The 16,165-nt window shown below is 44.8% G+C and overlaps 2 protein-coding genes across 2 annotated transcripts; both read left to right on the forward strand.

Annotated features, from left to right (window-relative positions):
- The first annotated feature begins 4,267 nt into the window (after positions 1 to 4,267).
- Positions 4,268 to 6,174, forward strand: LOC115405041 (phospholipase A and acyltransferase 4-like). Its single transcript, XM_030114468.1, has 4 exons — positions 4,268 to 4,282; positions 4,493 to 4,598; positions 5,070 to 5,329; positions 5,949 to 6,174. Exons 1-4 carry the CDS (start codon positions 4,268 to 4,270, stop codon positions 6,126 to 6,128), a joined length of 561 nt encoding a protein of 186 aa, XP_029970328.1. The 3' UTR covers positions 6,129 to 6,174.
- Positions 6,175 to 10,513: 4,339 nt separating this feature from the next.
- LOC115405051 (phospholipase A and acyltransferase 4-like) lies at positions 10,514 to 12,463 on the forward strand. The gene is made up of 4 exons (XM_030114479.1): positions 10,514 to 10,528; positions 10,734 to 10,842; positions 11,031 to 11,299; positions 12,260 to 12,463. Exons 1-4 carry the CDS (start codon positions 10,514 to 10,516, stop codon positions 12,461 to 12,463), a joined length of 597 nt encoding a protein of 198 aa, XP_029970339.1.
- Positions 12,464 to 16,165: the final 3,702 nt, after the last annotated feature.

A 16,165-nucleotide genomic window follows, 5' to 3' on the forward strand; every position in this document is an offset into this window, starting at 1 on the left:
CACAGTTTGTCCATAACGAACACCATGTTCGAGCACAGGGGTGTCCATAAGTGCACTTGGCACCAGGACACCCTAGGGCGGAGGTCGATGATCGACTTTGTTGTCGTGTCATCTGACCTTCGGCCGCGTGTTTTGGACACTCGGGCGAAGAGAGGAGCAGAGCTGTTGACCGATCACCACCTGGTGGTGAGTTGGATTCGCTGGCGGAGGAGAAAACCGGACAGACTTGGCAGACCCAAACGTATTGTGAGGGTCTGTTGGGAACGTCTGGTGGAAGCCTCTGTCAGCATGGTTTTCAACTCCCACCTCCGGGAGAGCTTCTCTCATGTCCCGAGGGAGGTTGGAGACATTGAGTCCGAGTGGACCATGTTCTCCACCTCCATTGTCGAAGCAGCTGCCCGGAGCTGTGGTCGTAAGGTCTCTGGTGCCTGTCGTGGTGGCAACCCCCGAACCCGGTGGTGGACACCGGAGGTGAGGGCTGCCGTCAAGCTGAAGAAGGAGCCCTATCGAGCCTTGCTGGCTCATGGGACTCCCGAAGCAGCTGACGGGTACCGGCAGGCCAAGCGAACTGCAGTCCGAGCGGTTGTGGAGGCAAAAACTCGGGTCTGGGAGGAGTTCGGGGAGGCCATGGAGGAGGACTATCGGTCAGCCTCGAAGAAATTCTGGCAAACCGTCTGGCGCCTCAGGAGGGGAAAGCAGGTCTCCGCCAACACTGTTTACAGTGGAGGTGGGGAGTTGCTGACCTCAACTGGGGATATCACAGGACGGTGGAAGGAATACTTCGAGGACCTCCTCAATCCTGTTGCCACGTCTTCTGTGGAGGAAGCAGAGGCTGAGGTCTCAGAGGTGGACTCGTCCATCACCCAAGCTGAAGTCACCGAGGTGGTTGGTAAGCTCCTCGGTGGCAAGGCACCGGGGGTGGATGAGATTCGCCCTGAGTACCTCAAGTCTCTGGATGTGCAGGGACTGTCTTGGTTGACACGTCTCTGCAACATCGCGTGGCAGTCGGGGACAGTGCCTCTGGATTGGCAGACCGGGGTGGTGGTCCCCCTGTTTAAAAAGGGGGACCGGAGGGTGTGCTCCAACTATAGGGGGATCACACTTCTCAGCCTCCCCGGGAAAGTCTATTCCAGGGTACTGGAGAAGAGGATCCGACCGATAGTCGAACCTCGGATCCAGGAGGAACAATGCGGTTTTCGTCCTGGTCGTGGAACAGTGGACCAGCTCTATACCCTCCATAGGGTGCTCAAGGGTTCATGGGAGTTTGCCCAACCAGTCCACATATGTTTTGTGGACTTGGAGAAGGCATTCGACCGCGTCCCTCGTGGTGTCTTGTGGGGGGTGCTCCGGGAATACGGAGTCCGGGGCCCCCTGTTAAGGGCCGTCCGTTCTTTGTATGACCGGAGTAGGAGTCTGGTCCGCATTGCCGGCAGTAAGTCGGACCTGTTCCCGGTGCATGTTGGACTCCGGCAGGGCTGCCCTTTGTCACCGGTTCTGTTCATCATTTTTATGGACAGAATTTCTAGGTGCAGCCAGGGGTCGGAGGGGGTCCGGTTCGGGGACCACAGGATTTCATCTCTGCTTTTTGCAGATGATGTTGTCCTGTTGGCTTCATCGAACCAGGACCTACAGCATGCACTGGGGCGGTTCGCAGCCGAGTGTGAAGCGACAGGAATGAGGATCAGCACCTCCAAATCCGAGGCCATGGTCCTCGACCGGAACAAGGTGGCTTGCCCTCTCCAGGTAGGTAGAGAGACCCTAGCCCAGGTGGAGGAGTTTAAGTATCTTGGGGTCTTGTTCACGAGTGGGGGACGGATGGAGCGTGAGATTGACAGGCGGATCGGTGCAGCGTCTGCAGTGATGCAGTCGTTGTATCGGTCCGTTGTGGTGAAGAGGGAGCTGAGCCGAAAGGCGAAGCTCTCGATTTACCGGTCAATCTACGTTCCCACCCTCACCTATGGTCATGAGCTTTGGGTCATGACCGAAAGGACAAGATCCCGGATGCAAGCGGCCGAAATGAGCTTCCTCCGTAGGGTGGCTGGGCGCTCCTTTAGAGATAGGGTGAGGAGCTCAGTCACCAGGGAGGAGCTCAGAGTAGAGCCGCTTCTCCTCCACATTGAGAGGGGCCAGCTGAGGTGGCTCGGGCATCTGTTCAGGATGCCTCCTGGACGCCTCCCTGGGGAGGTTTTCCGGGCATGTCCCACCGGGAGGAGACCCCGGGGAAGACCCAGGACACGCTGGAGAGACTATGTCTCTCGGCTGGCCTGGGAATGCCTTGGGATCCTCCCGGAAGAGCTGGAGGAAGTGTCTGGGGACAGGGAAGTCTGGGCATCCCTGCTGAGACTGCTGCCCCCGCGACCCGGCCCCAGATAAGCGGCTGAAGATGGATGGATGGATGGATGGATTCCTATTTTTATAATTATTTCAGGCTGTCAGATTGCGATGTCTGAGTCAATAGAAAGTTGTTCTTCAAACACCCACATACTAAAACTTTCATATCCATCCAATTTCAGTGGATCAGTCCCATAATGCCTTGCACTGTGATGTTTGTGCATGAGCACAAAATCTCACAACCAGCTTTCCCCTGGAACCCACCAGAATAAAAAATTCTGTCCTTTTTGCATTATTTTTGAAAGTGCAACATTCAAGATACCTTCTCTTAGTGCAAAGTATAATCAGGAAGTGACAAGTACGGGACGCTATTTTGTGTGTGCACGCAGTTAAGTCATGACGTCAGGTGAGCCAATGTGACAGACGTGCACAAAGCTCTGAATGTAGGCAATAACCCCATGTGCTGTTTACATGAGCTACGATCAGATCAAACCCCAGCTACACCACCCATCCTCTCTGATCAAGGTTTCAATCGGATGATGCAAATGTGATCAGACTGAAGTGTTTATATGGTGCAAATTTAATCAGGTCTGCATTTAACATGAATAATTTTGGTTCATGTAACCACAGCTCATGTTTGTGGACCGAATCCAATTTATGATTTGATGTAACTTTGGTAACAGGCTTCTAACATTAATGAGTGTTATACCAAGCCCTGACCTGCCTCTGAATTCTTCTGGGGCATCAGTGTTGTTAGGAAGGTTGGGATCAATATTTTGTGACAGGAAATCATTTCATTCTGAGAAAAGATTCGGACACAATCTTTAGAAAGTATGAACACAATGATTAATTTCTGCACATTCATTTTTTTTTAAATATGTGAGGAAATTAAAGGTGCATTAAGGAGTTTTACAACCTTAAAAATACTTATTTTCCACCATAAATATGTTACACATTTTTAATGATGTGTACAATGTGCCCTGACATATTAATTGCAAGTACCTCTAACAGCACTAAATTGTCACTTGAAAGTTGCAGTGCCGGTCCGGCACCAGAGTTTTTTTGGGGAGAATTTGAAAGGAATGACGTAATGCGCGCTCCGGCTTGTTCAGTTTCGCTTTGTCCGCCATTACTCCGCCAGATGCTTAGTGAGCAACAACTGAGCAGGAGCTTCCAGAAATTAAGAAAAGACTGGCTTCTGGCACTGCCACAGCTCCAGCACAGACTACACCAGGTAAAAGAAACTTAAATCTTACTTGAGCGCTTCTAAACGAGCGAAGACGGAGTCCCCCTCTTCCGTGCACGGGAGCCACAGGGACGAGTTTTTCACTAAGCTGCATTACGCCTAAGGCCTGCAGGGGGCGCTGTTTCGCATAAAACGTGCAAACTCCTTAAGGCACCTTTAAGTGAAGCAACTGACAAATTGTGTAAGCTGGCTGACAACCAGACAACACCAACATTGTTGGTGTATTACAAAATGTACAGGTCCGAGTCGCTACGGCAGAAAGGTCCAAATGGGGGCAGCGCCAAACAGTGACCACCTCACGTTCGTTATTAATGACAGAACTGGACCATAGTGAGAATGTTACAAATAGTACAAGTAAAAGTGTGACCAAAAGGTTTGATAATTCTCATCTTTTACCTCAGGTGTCCTTCCTGACGCAGCCGGAGCAGTTTGGGCTCAACAATTTAGAGCAGTGACCCGACACGAGGTGCTGGACTTGTTTCTGTTACCTCCATGTAAACAGAGCACACTGATGACAGAATATATATCACTCTTTAAATACTGAGCTTAATTTAATCAATTAGTTCGAAACTGATGAAAATATTAATTTCAAAAATGAAATCTTGTTGTGTGCTAATATTTGTTTTTGCAGGAACTGAAAGTCATCGAGCCAGTCGAATATACAGTTTACAGAACAAAATAAAGACAAACATGGGTACAAAATCGGTGAGGAGATCACTCTCATTTCCATCCAATAACTTTGTTGTTTTGTAGCACTTTGGAGCTGGAATTGGTTATATAATCAGTAAAAAAACTCCTGGTATATTTCATTGTCTTTGTCTAGACTACATCAGATGGTCTGAGTAGATTAAATATGTAGAAGGTGGCATCAAACAAAGCCTGTTGCAAAGTCAAACAGTCTGTTTTGTCTGTCAGTCCAAGAATCCAGAGCCTGGGGACCTGATTGAGATCTCTCGTGGAGGCTATCAGCACTGGGCCGTGTATGTTGGTGATGGCTATGTTGTTCATTTGACGGCAGCCTGTGAGTCCCAAATCAAAAATGTCTCTCAAAAACACACACACACACACACACACACACACACACACACACACACACACACAGACACAGACACAGACACAGACACAGACACAGACACAGACACACACACAGACACACAGACACACAGACACCCACACACACACACACACACAGACACACACACACACACACACACACACACACACACACACACACACACACACACACACACACACACCAGTTTCACTCCCCGGCCTGCCCTGAATGACTCACTATACACAAGTAAGAATTTCACTTTTACAATGTTCAAAACAATCATCCTCCCTCTATGTCCGGTGTGGGGGTCCACACCCTTTTAATTTCCTTTAATTTGTCATCTTAAACTGCTCAAAATGCAAAATATCCCTCGGTGTTTCCTCAATAGAAGGATGAAGCATTTTTTTTATTCAGTCTTTCCATCATATTTGTCCCCAGGTGGTTCCAGTCCCAATGGTTTGTCGTCTCCTCCGAATAAGAAGGCCCTGGTGAAGAAAGAGAAGCTGCAGGACGCAGTTGGAACAGATGAGTGGAAAGTCAACAACATCCTGGACAAGAAGTACAGACCGCGGCCGGTGGATGTCATCGTGAGAGAGGCCTGTGCTCGGGAGGGCCAAGAGCTGCCGTACGGCATCGCCACAAGGAACTGTGAACATTTTGCCACTGAGCTGCGCTACGGCAAGGCAGAGTCCCAGCAGGTAGGAAATCATGAAACGGTTACTTATGTTGGACACAGATTGGCCTGTTTGAGCTGGTTTGTCTGAGTGGAGAGAGAAACTTGAAGAAATATACCTCAGCTTATTGAAAATAAAATATTGCTTTAGATGTGAAACTCCTCCCAGAGCCAGTCTCTGTGTCCGGGGATCGGGTTGCCGGGTATCCTGCTGTCAGCTGCCACCCGATCCACACTGCACCCTAGATGAGCTTCCTTGGGAGGGTGGCTGGGCTTAGAGATAGCTTGAGGAGCTGGGAGTAGAGCCGCTACTCCCCCATGCAGGAGGCTCCGGGGAAGACCTCTGATCTCGGCTGGTCTGGAAACGCCTCAGGATCCACCTGAAAGAGCTGGAAGAAGTGTCTGGGGACAGGGAAGACTGGACATCCCTGCTCACACTGCTGGGGCCGGGTCGCAGAGCCCTGGATATGCAGTTGATAAAGGATGGATGGATGGAAGTAAAACTCAAAATGGTTGTGTGGGGAATAAAAACATCTCTTTTTCAGACTGTATTATGCATAATGACATTAATTTCTGAATGTTGTGAAGTGAGTTCTCCATGACGTCCTGCTTGGTGACTGAAATATGCTTGTTTCTCTGTGTAGGTAGTGACGGCATTCTATTTGAGTGTGCTAAACCCGTTGGGACTGGCCACCGCAATGGCTGTGGATGCCATAGCTCACCGTGTCCTGAAGCTGGCTGGCTCGATGTCAAGGAACAAAAAAAAAAGAAGACAAAGCCACACACTGATGCAAAGCCCAGCGTCGACTCCTCAGAGAAGCTGAACTCCCAGATCTTCAGCCAAGTGTCACTGATACCACTGCCTAAATATCTTACAAATATTTATAATCCAGCAGAAATATTGTCATGTTTACCTTCATCAGTCTTTAGCTGGTTGAATTGGGACAAAGTCATTCTATTCTCAGAGAACAAAAGTGAGATTGACAAATACTGTTTTCAATAAAAGTGCCTCGTTCAAATGTTTGAGTTTGAAATTCAGATGGTGGCTAATAATGTTTTATCAGATTGTGAAAGAAGTTTTCTGTGTGCAAAATCTGCATATAAGCACACATATGAAGTAGAAATAAAAAGTTGCTGTAGTTCCACGGTGACCCTCCAGCCTTTTTATCTTTATTTTGTGCCTTCTGAATTAAAACAATGTCTTTTGCGAACCAGTCTTTTTATACCTTCTCATTGTTTCATGACTCTGAACTGGGCTCACTCTTTTTCTTTCCTGCATGATTCACCAGGTGCTCTATTGATGATCCGTCACTGTTTTTCCCTGCTGTTCATACAGAAACTTTACTGTAGAGTAAAACTAACCTGTCTCAGGACAGTCTGAACCCAGCTCACATTCCCTATTAGTGGAAGATCAATAGATAGTTTTAGCTGAAAATTGTTGCATTGAATTTTTTTACATTTTTTTTTAACAAAGAAAAAAAAAATAACATTTGTAATCAATTTAGTGAACAGGTTGCATCGCAATAATTTGCTTTTGTTGGTCTGCATTCAGTAATGTGCAATAGACACATTTTAATTGGTAATTTCATTATTTTGAAGAGATTACAAAACATAGAAAATAAAGAAAAAGAAAATGACCCACAAGGAGCCTAAAAACGAGATTTGGCTCTGTTGTTACTGACATGCTGGAAAATATCCCAGAACAAAAACAGGAAGCAGTCAAAATTTAATAAAATTTACTAAAAATACTAAAAGTTTCAACTGCTTTATGAGGCCGTTCAGCCACATGTAGTAAATACATAAAAGTTATTTCTACATCCTTTTCTTGACATTTCATTTTCTCTGTCAGCTTGAGACTAACAAAAAATATCACTGGATCAATAACGTTAACTGGCTTAAAAACAACTTTTGTTCAATAAAGTTGACTGAAAAGCAATGAAACAAAAGGAAGCAGCACCTTTTTCAATCATCAAATAAAAAACATTAGCTGATAGTTTTTACTTCAGAATTGTTCACATGCTACATAATGTGGATTCTGTGTAAAACAATGCAACGAGCTGCCTTCAGACCAAAGCAGCAACGTTTTTTGCACAAGCCGACCCGACCGCCTCCAACACGAGCTGCTACTTGCTACTCGTGTCTGGTGTGAATGCACCATTAGAAAAGCATGATTGGCTTGAAACTTGTCACATGGAAAAAGATGCCTTCAAGGTTCACAAAAAAAAAAAAAAAAAAAAAATCCGACAGACCGTTGCGACAGGCTGAACCAATTACAACCACACTTTAACGGAATGGTCAAATTATCGTATATTTTGCCTTTTTTGGCATTATTAATCGTACATCGTACAGAGGGCAAAATTATCGTACAAATACGATAATTATCGTACACCTGGCAACACTGAAAACCATTGATCCGGAGAGCGGGACTGTCAGTATCAATGAAGTATAGAATTACTAATTAATTCTATACGTCATTGGTCAGTATTGCGAGAACACAAGATCTCGCGGGAATAGCAACATCTAGCAGTCAAATCACAGAAATAAATCCAGATTGATGTATTTCTTCACACTCAATTCATAAGACACGCATTGATATGTTTGCCACTGATATGTTACACATATATGTATTACATATTATTTAGTTGTCTTACTATTTATGAAAAGCATGGCCCTCACCGAGCGGTCCTTATTCAACTATGGATCAACAGGGGGCGCTAAAGCGCCATCCTCAGGGTGGAGCCCTGAAGTGCCGTCTCATCCGCTGCAGACACGTTATTGGGATGCAGCATCATACAGACACGATCTGAGACACGATCCTTCAACAAGGTCTGACTCCCACAAAAGGTAAGACACTTTGAAACTCTGCTGTGGATGAATGTGGTGAAGCTGTGTTCTCCAGGACAGCTGTGGGTTTCAGACGTTGGGCTTTCAACATCTGATTATTCTAAAGATGTTAAACATTCATCAAAACACTGTGTCTGATTTGTGAAACCTTCTTTGGATTTGTGAAAATGAAAAAGGAGCATAGTTGATTGTATTTTTTAAAGAAAACCACATTGGATATGGAGGATCGAAACTGCTATAATTAAAGATAAATACAGAAATATTCAAATGGGTGAGTATATAAATGTATGTGCCACCAAATCATACAAAATAGTTTTTTTTCATGAGAAAATCTATAAAATGTGACTGAAAAAATATATTTATTTTGTCATTTTCACTTCAGTCTATTTATTTATTTGGTGGTGTTTTTTTTATTTCTTTCCTCATTAATTTTGATGCCTACATTTATTTCTGTATTGTTTTAGTTTACTTTTTCTTTTCTCCAAATTATATGTTTCTGTATTGTATTTTCATCTGACCTTTTTTCATTTATTTATTTGTTGACAATTTTTTTTTCATGCTGTCATTCCTATTTTTATAATTTTTCAGACTGTCAGATTGAGATGTCTGAATCTGTAGAAAGTTGTTCTTCAAACACCCACAAACCAGAACTTTAATCCAGGGTACACTGGGCCTTGAAAATCCTCCATGCCTCTAGCATGGAGCAATAGAACAGTGCCAGCCCAGCGAGGTTTGCATCACGCTGTGGCAGGAACAGCTGTTTGTTGTATCCTAGGCGTTCAGCTCTCCTCAGCAGCAGACAAGCTGTATTAATCGGGCCAGGGTTAGCCTGCAGTTGAAAAGAGGCAATCTTTGACTGGATGTCAAGGAGCCCCTGTCCTCCTTCAGCCACAGGCAGATAGAGGACTGCAGCCCGAACTCAGTGTTTCCGTGACAAGAAGAAGTCCGCAATGACCCTGTGAATGTCCTCTACCAGGCTCCTTGGTGGAATCAAAACAGTTGAACCAGTGCCAAAGAGCAGAGGCGACAAAGTTATGGGCAACCAGAGCTTTTCCTCTATATGACAGATGGCGTGCCAATTTAAATGGACCTAGAAATGGCTCAATTGATTTCAGTGGATCAGTCCCATAATGCCTTGCACTGTGATGTTTGTGCATGAGCACAAAATCTCACAACCAGCTTTCCCCTGGAACCCACCAGAATAAAAAATTCTGTCCTTTTTGCATTATTTTTGAAAGTGCAACATTCAAGATACCTTCTCTTAGTGCAAAGTATAATCAGGAAGTGACAAGTACGGGACGCTATTTTGTGTGTGCACGCAGTTAAGTCATGACGTCAGGTGAGCCAATGTGACGGACGTGCACAAAGCTCTGACTGCAGGAAATAACCCCATGTGCTGTTTACATAAGCTACGATGAGATCAAACCCCAGCTACACCACCCATCCTTTCTGATCAAGGTTTCAATTGGATGGTGCAAATGTGATCAGACTGAAGTGTTTATATGGTGCAAATTTAATCAGGTCTGCATTTAACATGAATAATTTTGGTCCATGTAACCACAGCTCATGTTTGTGGACTGAATCCAATTTTTTGATTTGATCTAACTTGGTTAACAGGCTTCTAACATCAATGTGTGTTATACCAAGCCCTGACCTGCCTCTGAATTCTTCAGGGGCATCAGTGTTTAAGGAGGTTTGGGATAAACATTACATGACAGGAAATCATTTCATTCTGAGAAAAGATTTTGACACAATCCCTCTCTCTTTAGAATGCATGAACACAATGATTCATTTTTGCACACTATTTTTTTTTAAATATGTGAGGAAATTAAGAGAAGCAACTGATATAATGTGTAAGCTGGCTGAAAACCAGACAACACCAACGTTGGTGGTGTATTACAAAATGTACAGGTCCGGGTTGCTACGGCAGAAAGATCCAAATGGGGGCAGGGCCAAACAGTGACCACCTCACATTCATTATTCATTACAGAACTACTGGACCGTAGTGAGAATATTACAATGAGTGCGAATAAACACGTGACCAAAAGATTTGATGATTCTCAACTTTTACCTCAGGTGTCCTTCCTGACGCAGCCGGAGCATTTCGGGCTCAGCGATCCACAGCAGTGACCCGACACGAGGTGCTGGACTTGTTTCTGTTACCTCCATGAAAACAGTGCACACCGACGACAGAATATACATCACTCTTTAAATACTAAGTTTTGTTAATTAAAGTAGCTAAAAAATGATGAAAATATTAATTTCAAAGATGAAATCTTGCTGTGTCCTAATATTTGTTTTTGTAGGGACTGAAAGTCACCGAGTCACTCGAATATAAAGTTTCCAGAACGAAATAAAGAAAAACATGGCCCCAACATTGGTGAGGAGGTCTCTCTTTTTTCTATCTATTAACTTTGTTGTTTTTTTGCACTTTGGAGCTGTAATTGGTTATATAATCAGTAAAAAAACTCCTGGTATATTTCATTGTCTTTGTCTAGACTACATCAGATGGTCTGAGTAGATTAAATATGTCTGAACAAAGTCTGTTGCAAAGTCAAACAGTCTGTTTTGTCTTTCATTCCAAGTACAATCAGAATCCAGAGCCTGGGGACCTGATTGAGATCTTTCGCGGCCCCTATGAGCACTGGGCCGTGTATGTTGGTGATGGCTACGTTGTTCACTTGACAGCAGCCTGTGAGTCCCAAATCCAGAATCTGGAACAAAAAACTATCTGTCTCACAGTCCTTATTTACTGACAGCGCATGTACCTTTCCATAATTTGTCATCCTAAACTGCTCAAAATGCAAAGTATCCCTCAGTGTTTAATCAATAGAAGGATAAAGCATTTTTTTATTCAGTCTTTCCATCATATTTATCCTCAGCTGATGTCCCGGGTTCCAGTTCCAAGAATTTGTCGTCTGTTCCGAATAAGAACGGCCTGGTTTACAAAGAGAAGCTGCAGGATGTAGTTGGAACCAACATGTGGAGAGTCAACAACATCCTGGACAATAAATACAGACCCCGGCCGGTGGATGACATTGTGAAAGATGCCTGTGCTCTGGTGGGCATAAAGGTGACGTACGACGTCTCCAGTAGCAACTGTGAACATTTTGCCACTGGGCTGCTCTACGGCAAGCCAAAGTCCCGGCAGGTAGGAAATCATGAAATGGTTATTTATGTTGGATACAGATTGGCCTGGTGGAGCTGGGTTGTCTGAGTGGAGGGATAAATTCTTTTTCCTTGTTGAACTTGCTGAAAATGATATATTGCTTTAAATGTGAAACTCCTCCCAAGAGCCAGTCTCTGTGTCTGGGGATCGGGTTGCCGGGTATCCTGCCGACGGCTGCCACAAAAATCTACACTGCACCCCAGATGAGCTTCGTTGGGAGGGTGGCTGGGCTTAGAGATAGCTTGAGGAGCTGGGAGTAGAGCCGCTACTCCTCCACATCGAGAGGAGCCAGCTGTGGTGGCTCGGGCATCTTTTTAGGACGTCTCCTGGACACCTCCCTGGGGGGCCCCACCGGCAGGAGGCTCCAGGGAAGACCTCGGGTCTTGGCTGGCCTGGGAACGCTTCACGATCCATCTAGAAGAGCTGCAAGAAGCGTCTTCGGACAGGGAAGACTGGACATCCCTGCTCACACTGTTGGGGCCGTGTCGCAGAGCCCTGGATATGCAGTTGATAATGGATGGAAGAAAAACTCAACATTTCATGTGAAGTAATACATTTGGCTGATGTGAAACCTTCAATATCATCAGGATGTTGTGTGTTTTTCAGACTGTATGCATACATACATTACATACATACATATAACGCATTTTCCGCACTATAAGGCGCACCTAAAAGCCTCTAATTTTCTCAAAAACCAACAGTGCGCCTTATAATCTGGTGCGCCTTTTTTGAGGGAAATACGGTAATAAAGATCACCCGGTTATCAGTTGTGTTGTTTGACTACAGTTCCTATAATTCTTGTGGCCTGATCACATGAGCGAACAAGCCCTGCTGGCTTGTAGCTAAGCTAGCTAGTTCAAACAAAACGGCAAACACGAAGCTTCAGACACATTCTCCACCTCTAACCTGTCAGTCACCATAATCACACAATTTATCCTCCAGTCTCCCGACTGGGGAGCACGGTGCGCGGCTGCACAGCCCAGCCAGCAGAAGCTCCTTTACAAGCAGCCGCCTGACGTGGGGAGCGGCCAGCTGGCAGACCGGCAGTCCGCCCGCTCCGAAGCGGGGAGCGGCTGGCCGGCCGCGGCTGAGCTGTCGGTGGGGGACTTCACTCAGGAGATGAAGCAGCTGGCTGGACCCCGGTGATCAAGTGTGTTACACCAGTCGTGGCCGTACTGTGCTGCATGTTCGTCGTTGTAAGTCGTTTGAAAATCGATTGAAAATTGAGCAATCTATAGCTATTTCAAAGTTGACGCTCCATTGACATTAATGTGATGAGTGAGTGAGCGGCCCTGTACCAAGATGGCCGCCATGTGATGATGTTAGTCCCCATTGGGTTACAGTGCGCATGAGCCATCCAGTGTTTGTATATATATCTATGGTGTGGCTGCACACATCTTTCAAGTTACCTTTACGGTGTGTTTCCACCGGACGCAAATTTTTTGTGCGATGAGATTACATACAAAATCAATGCAGTGACGTGATTGTCGCTCAATCTTGAGTGGTGGGCGGTGGACGGCGAGCGATGACGCGGGGGGGTGGCCGGCGGCGAGCGTTTCCAGCGAAAAATCCGCGCGCCCGTCGACTTGCACTGCCACTCACTGCCGCTGCAGAAACATCACAACCCTCCTCTTCACCGTCTCTTGCACAGCAGCAGTGGACAGGAGTCTTCTGATGTTTGTCCCATGTGTGCACCCGGCTGTCTGCGTGTGTGTGTGTGTGTGTGTGTGTGTGTGTGTGTGTGTGTGTGTGTGTGTGTGTGTGTGTGTGTGTGCGCGCACGCGCATACAGATCGATGGTGCAGTTTTTGTTCTTTTTTGTTTTTATGACTGTTTTTACTGTTCAGCACTTTGCGTTACTTTTATGAATATGAGAAGTGCTTTTACAAATTGAGATTGAGATGGCTCCGCCCACCACCATCGCTGCTCTGTTTTTAGCATGGGGAAGTCAGCTCCAGCTGCGGCCGGGGGGCCTGCATCGCTTCTGGATGCATGCTGCCCTACGGAGGCGGTCTGAACTCGGTGAGTTCCACCGTCTTCTGCAGGAGCTGCGTCCGGACGACCGGTTCCAGTGCTACTTCAGGCTGACGCCATGTTTCCATTAGAAGCGGTGAACAAATGAAATCGGGCACGCCGCTCGCCGCTTGCCTTGCACACTAAAAACAGTTGGGTTAAAAAATAACCCAGTTTAACCCAACTGCTGGTTCAGAAAAGGACGAACCCCTTTTTTGGGTTATTTAACCCAACAGGTTGGGTTCTTTTTTTTCAACCCGAGTGTGCGAGTGTCAGTGCAAGTCTACGGGCGAGTGTATTCTTTGCTGGAAACGCTCACTGCCGGCCGCTCGCTCGAGATTGAGCGACAATTACGTCAATACATTGACCTTGTATGTAATCTCATCGCGCGAAAAATTCGCGTCGCGTTCGGTGGAAACACACCGTTAGTGTGGACAGTAAAACTGGCTATTATCTGAGTGTCTTGAATAAAAGAAACAATAGTATATACGAGGGTTGTCCTCAGATAGTCGACGATTCGATGATTCGTTCAAAGGGGCCTGATTCGACTACCAATCACGCAGTCGAAGCATCGAAAAAATGCGGTTATTAAACGAGGACCATTCCATCACAGCTGTATGGGGGTGCTGAATGACTGATTTTACATAGAATTGCTTGTTTTTTCCAAATAAACATGATATAAAGCCTATTTGATATACATGTTAGCCTATCAAATACACTGTGGAAAAATTTACTTAACTTGTACTTTTATTCAATACTCTATCTATTCACTGTTTGTGGATGAACCACCATGGTGAGTGGCACAATCCGATTTTGCGCAGAGCTCCGTCACAGAGAAGCATCTCGGTGGTGATTTGGCTGAACTTTAAAAGGCTCAAAATGTCAGAAAAAAAACAGAACTTCAGACCAAGTCAAAAATGATCCAAAAATAGTCAAATGCAGATTGTGTCCTTTCATATCACTTCACAACAACATGGCTTTCCACCTTAAACGGGTAAGTAGCCAGATAATTGGGCTAATAAAAGACGGTTCTGTTACTCAATTCTCATTTTTAATGCTGATGCTTTTATTTCGTTTAATTGTAACATTTTAGGTTATTATTATATTATTATTTTTATTTATCTAAAAGGCTAATTCTATTTAATTTAGTGTTTGTTTTTGCATGGATGTTGTGCTGCGAAACGGACCGACACAGTGCAGTTAAGCCTATTTCATTTAATTTGAGCAGATAATGTGAGAAATTGTTTAGCCAAAAAATGTGAGCTTATCTGCAGAGATTTTAGATATAAATAAATGACATGCTTTAGCCCGTTTGTTAGAAGTGGGTTTGGTTCTGGTCATTTGAACTATACTTCATTTGTTTGATGTTTAGAGTCACCGACACTTTGTTCCAGTCTGTGTTTCAGTGTGTAGGGAAAAAAAATAAGTGTTGTTTTACCTGGCTGCACTGCTTTTTTTTATTTATTTATTTATTTATTTATTTATTTATTTTTTGTTTTATTATTCTTCGTGCAATCAGGGCTGGCTGTAGGCATAGGCGTGCCGACGCTCCGTGTACCTTGTGAGCACCGCTCTGCACTGTGCTGCACTGCTCCGACGCCCTGTGTAGGCATGCTCCGCGGCTCCTGCGGCTCCCCCTGCTCCGCCAAACAAGATGATAGATTCGACTATCAGTCGACTGTTGGCAGAATCGGACGAATCAGATTCAACTATGGAAATTCTTAGTCGGGGACACCTCTAGTATATACATTATTTAATGTGAGGGAGGCATGACCAGGTGACTCTCATTGAAATGTATTAGTTTAAAAAGAGAGGCGTGGGACACGAAAAAACTGTGCAAAGCGTTGCACCTGGACGCGACGCAATTCAATAGATTAATGTACGTGGCTCATAGCACGAATTTCCGTGAGACTGGGTTGTCTATTCTATGTGCCTTATAATGTGGTGCGCCCTACATATGAAAAAAGTTTTTAAAAAAGACATTCATTGACGGTGCGGCTAATAATAAGGTGAGCCTTATAGTGTGGAAAATACGGTACATAATGACACAAATCTCTGAATGTAAAGTGAGTTCTCCATGATGTCCTGGTTGGTGACTGAAATATGGCTGTTTCTCTGTGCAGGTACTGAAGGCAGTCGTAATCACATTGGCGCTCTTCATAAGCCCGTTAGGATTGTCGATTTACGGTGCTGCTGCTCTGGGTGTCACCGCTGTGGTCAGCCTGAATGTGGCTAGCTCTGTGTCAAGAAAAAGCAAAAAAGAGGACCAAACCACACACTGATCCAAAGCTCAGCGTCACCTCCTCAGAGAAGATGAACTACCAGATCATCAGCAAAATGTCACTTATGACACTGTTTGAATAATTTCCAACTATCTACAATCCAGCACAAATATTGTCATGTTTACCTTCATTTGTCTTTAACTGGGTGATTTGGGACAAAGTCCTTCCATTCTCAGAGCACAAAGTGAGACTGACAAATAGTGTTTTCTGTGAAAGTGGCAAGTTGAAATCTTTGAGTTTGAAATTCAGATGGTGGCTGATAATGTATTTCAGATTGTGAAAAAACTTTTCGATATGTAAAACCTTTATGTAATAAACATACATATGAAGTATAAATAAAAAGTTGCTGTAAGTCTACGGTGACCCACCGGCCTTTTTATTTTTTTTTTTTATTTTGTGCCTTCTGAATTTACAAAACTGTCTTTCGATTTAAGAAAATATTTCTGTGAACTAGTCTTTTTACACTTTCTCATTGTTTTATGACTCTGAACTGCTCATTCTTTTTCCTTTCCTGCATGATTCACCAGGTGCTCTATTGATGATCCATTTATTTA

This window comes from Salarias fasciatus, chromosome 2 (genome assembly GCF_902148845.1).
Source record: "Salarias fasciatus chromosome 2, fSalaFa1.1, whole genome shotgun sequence".
Lineage (NCBI taxonomy): Eukaryota > Metazoa > Chordata > Actinopteri > Blenniiformes > Blenniidae > Salarias > Salarias fasciatus.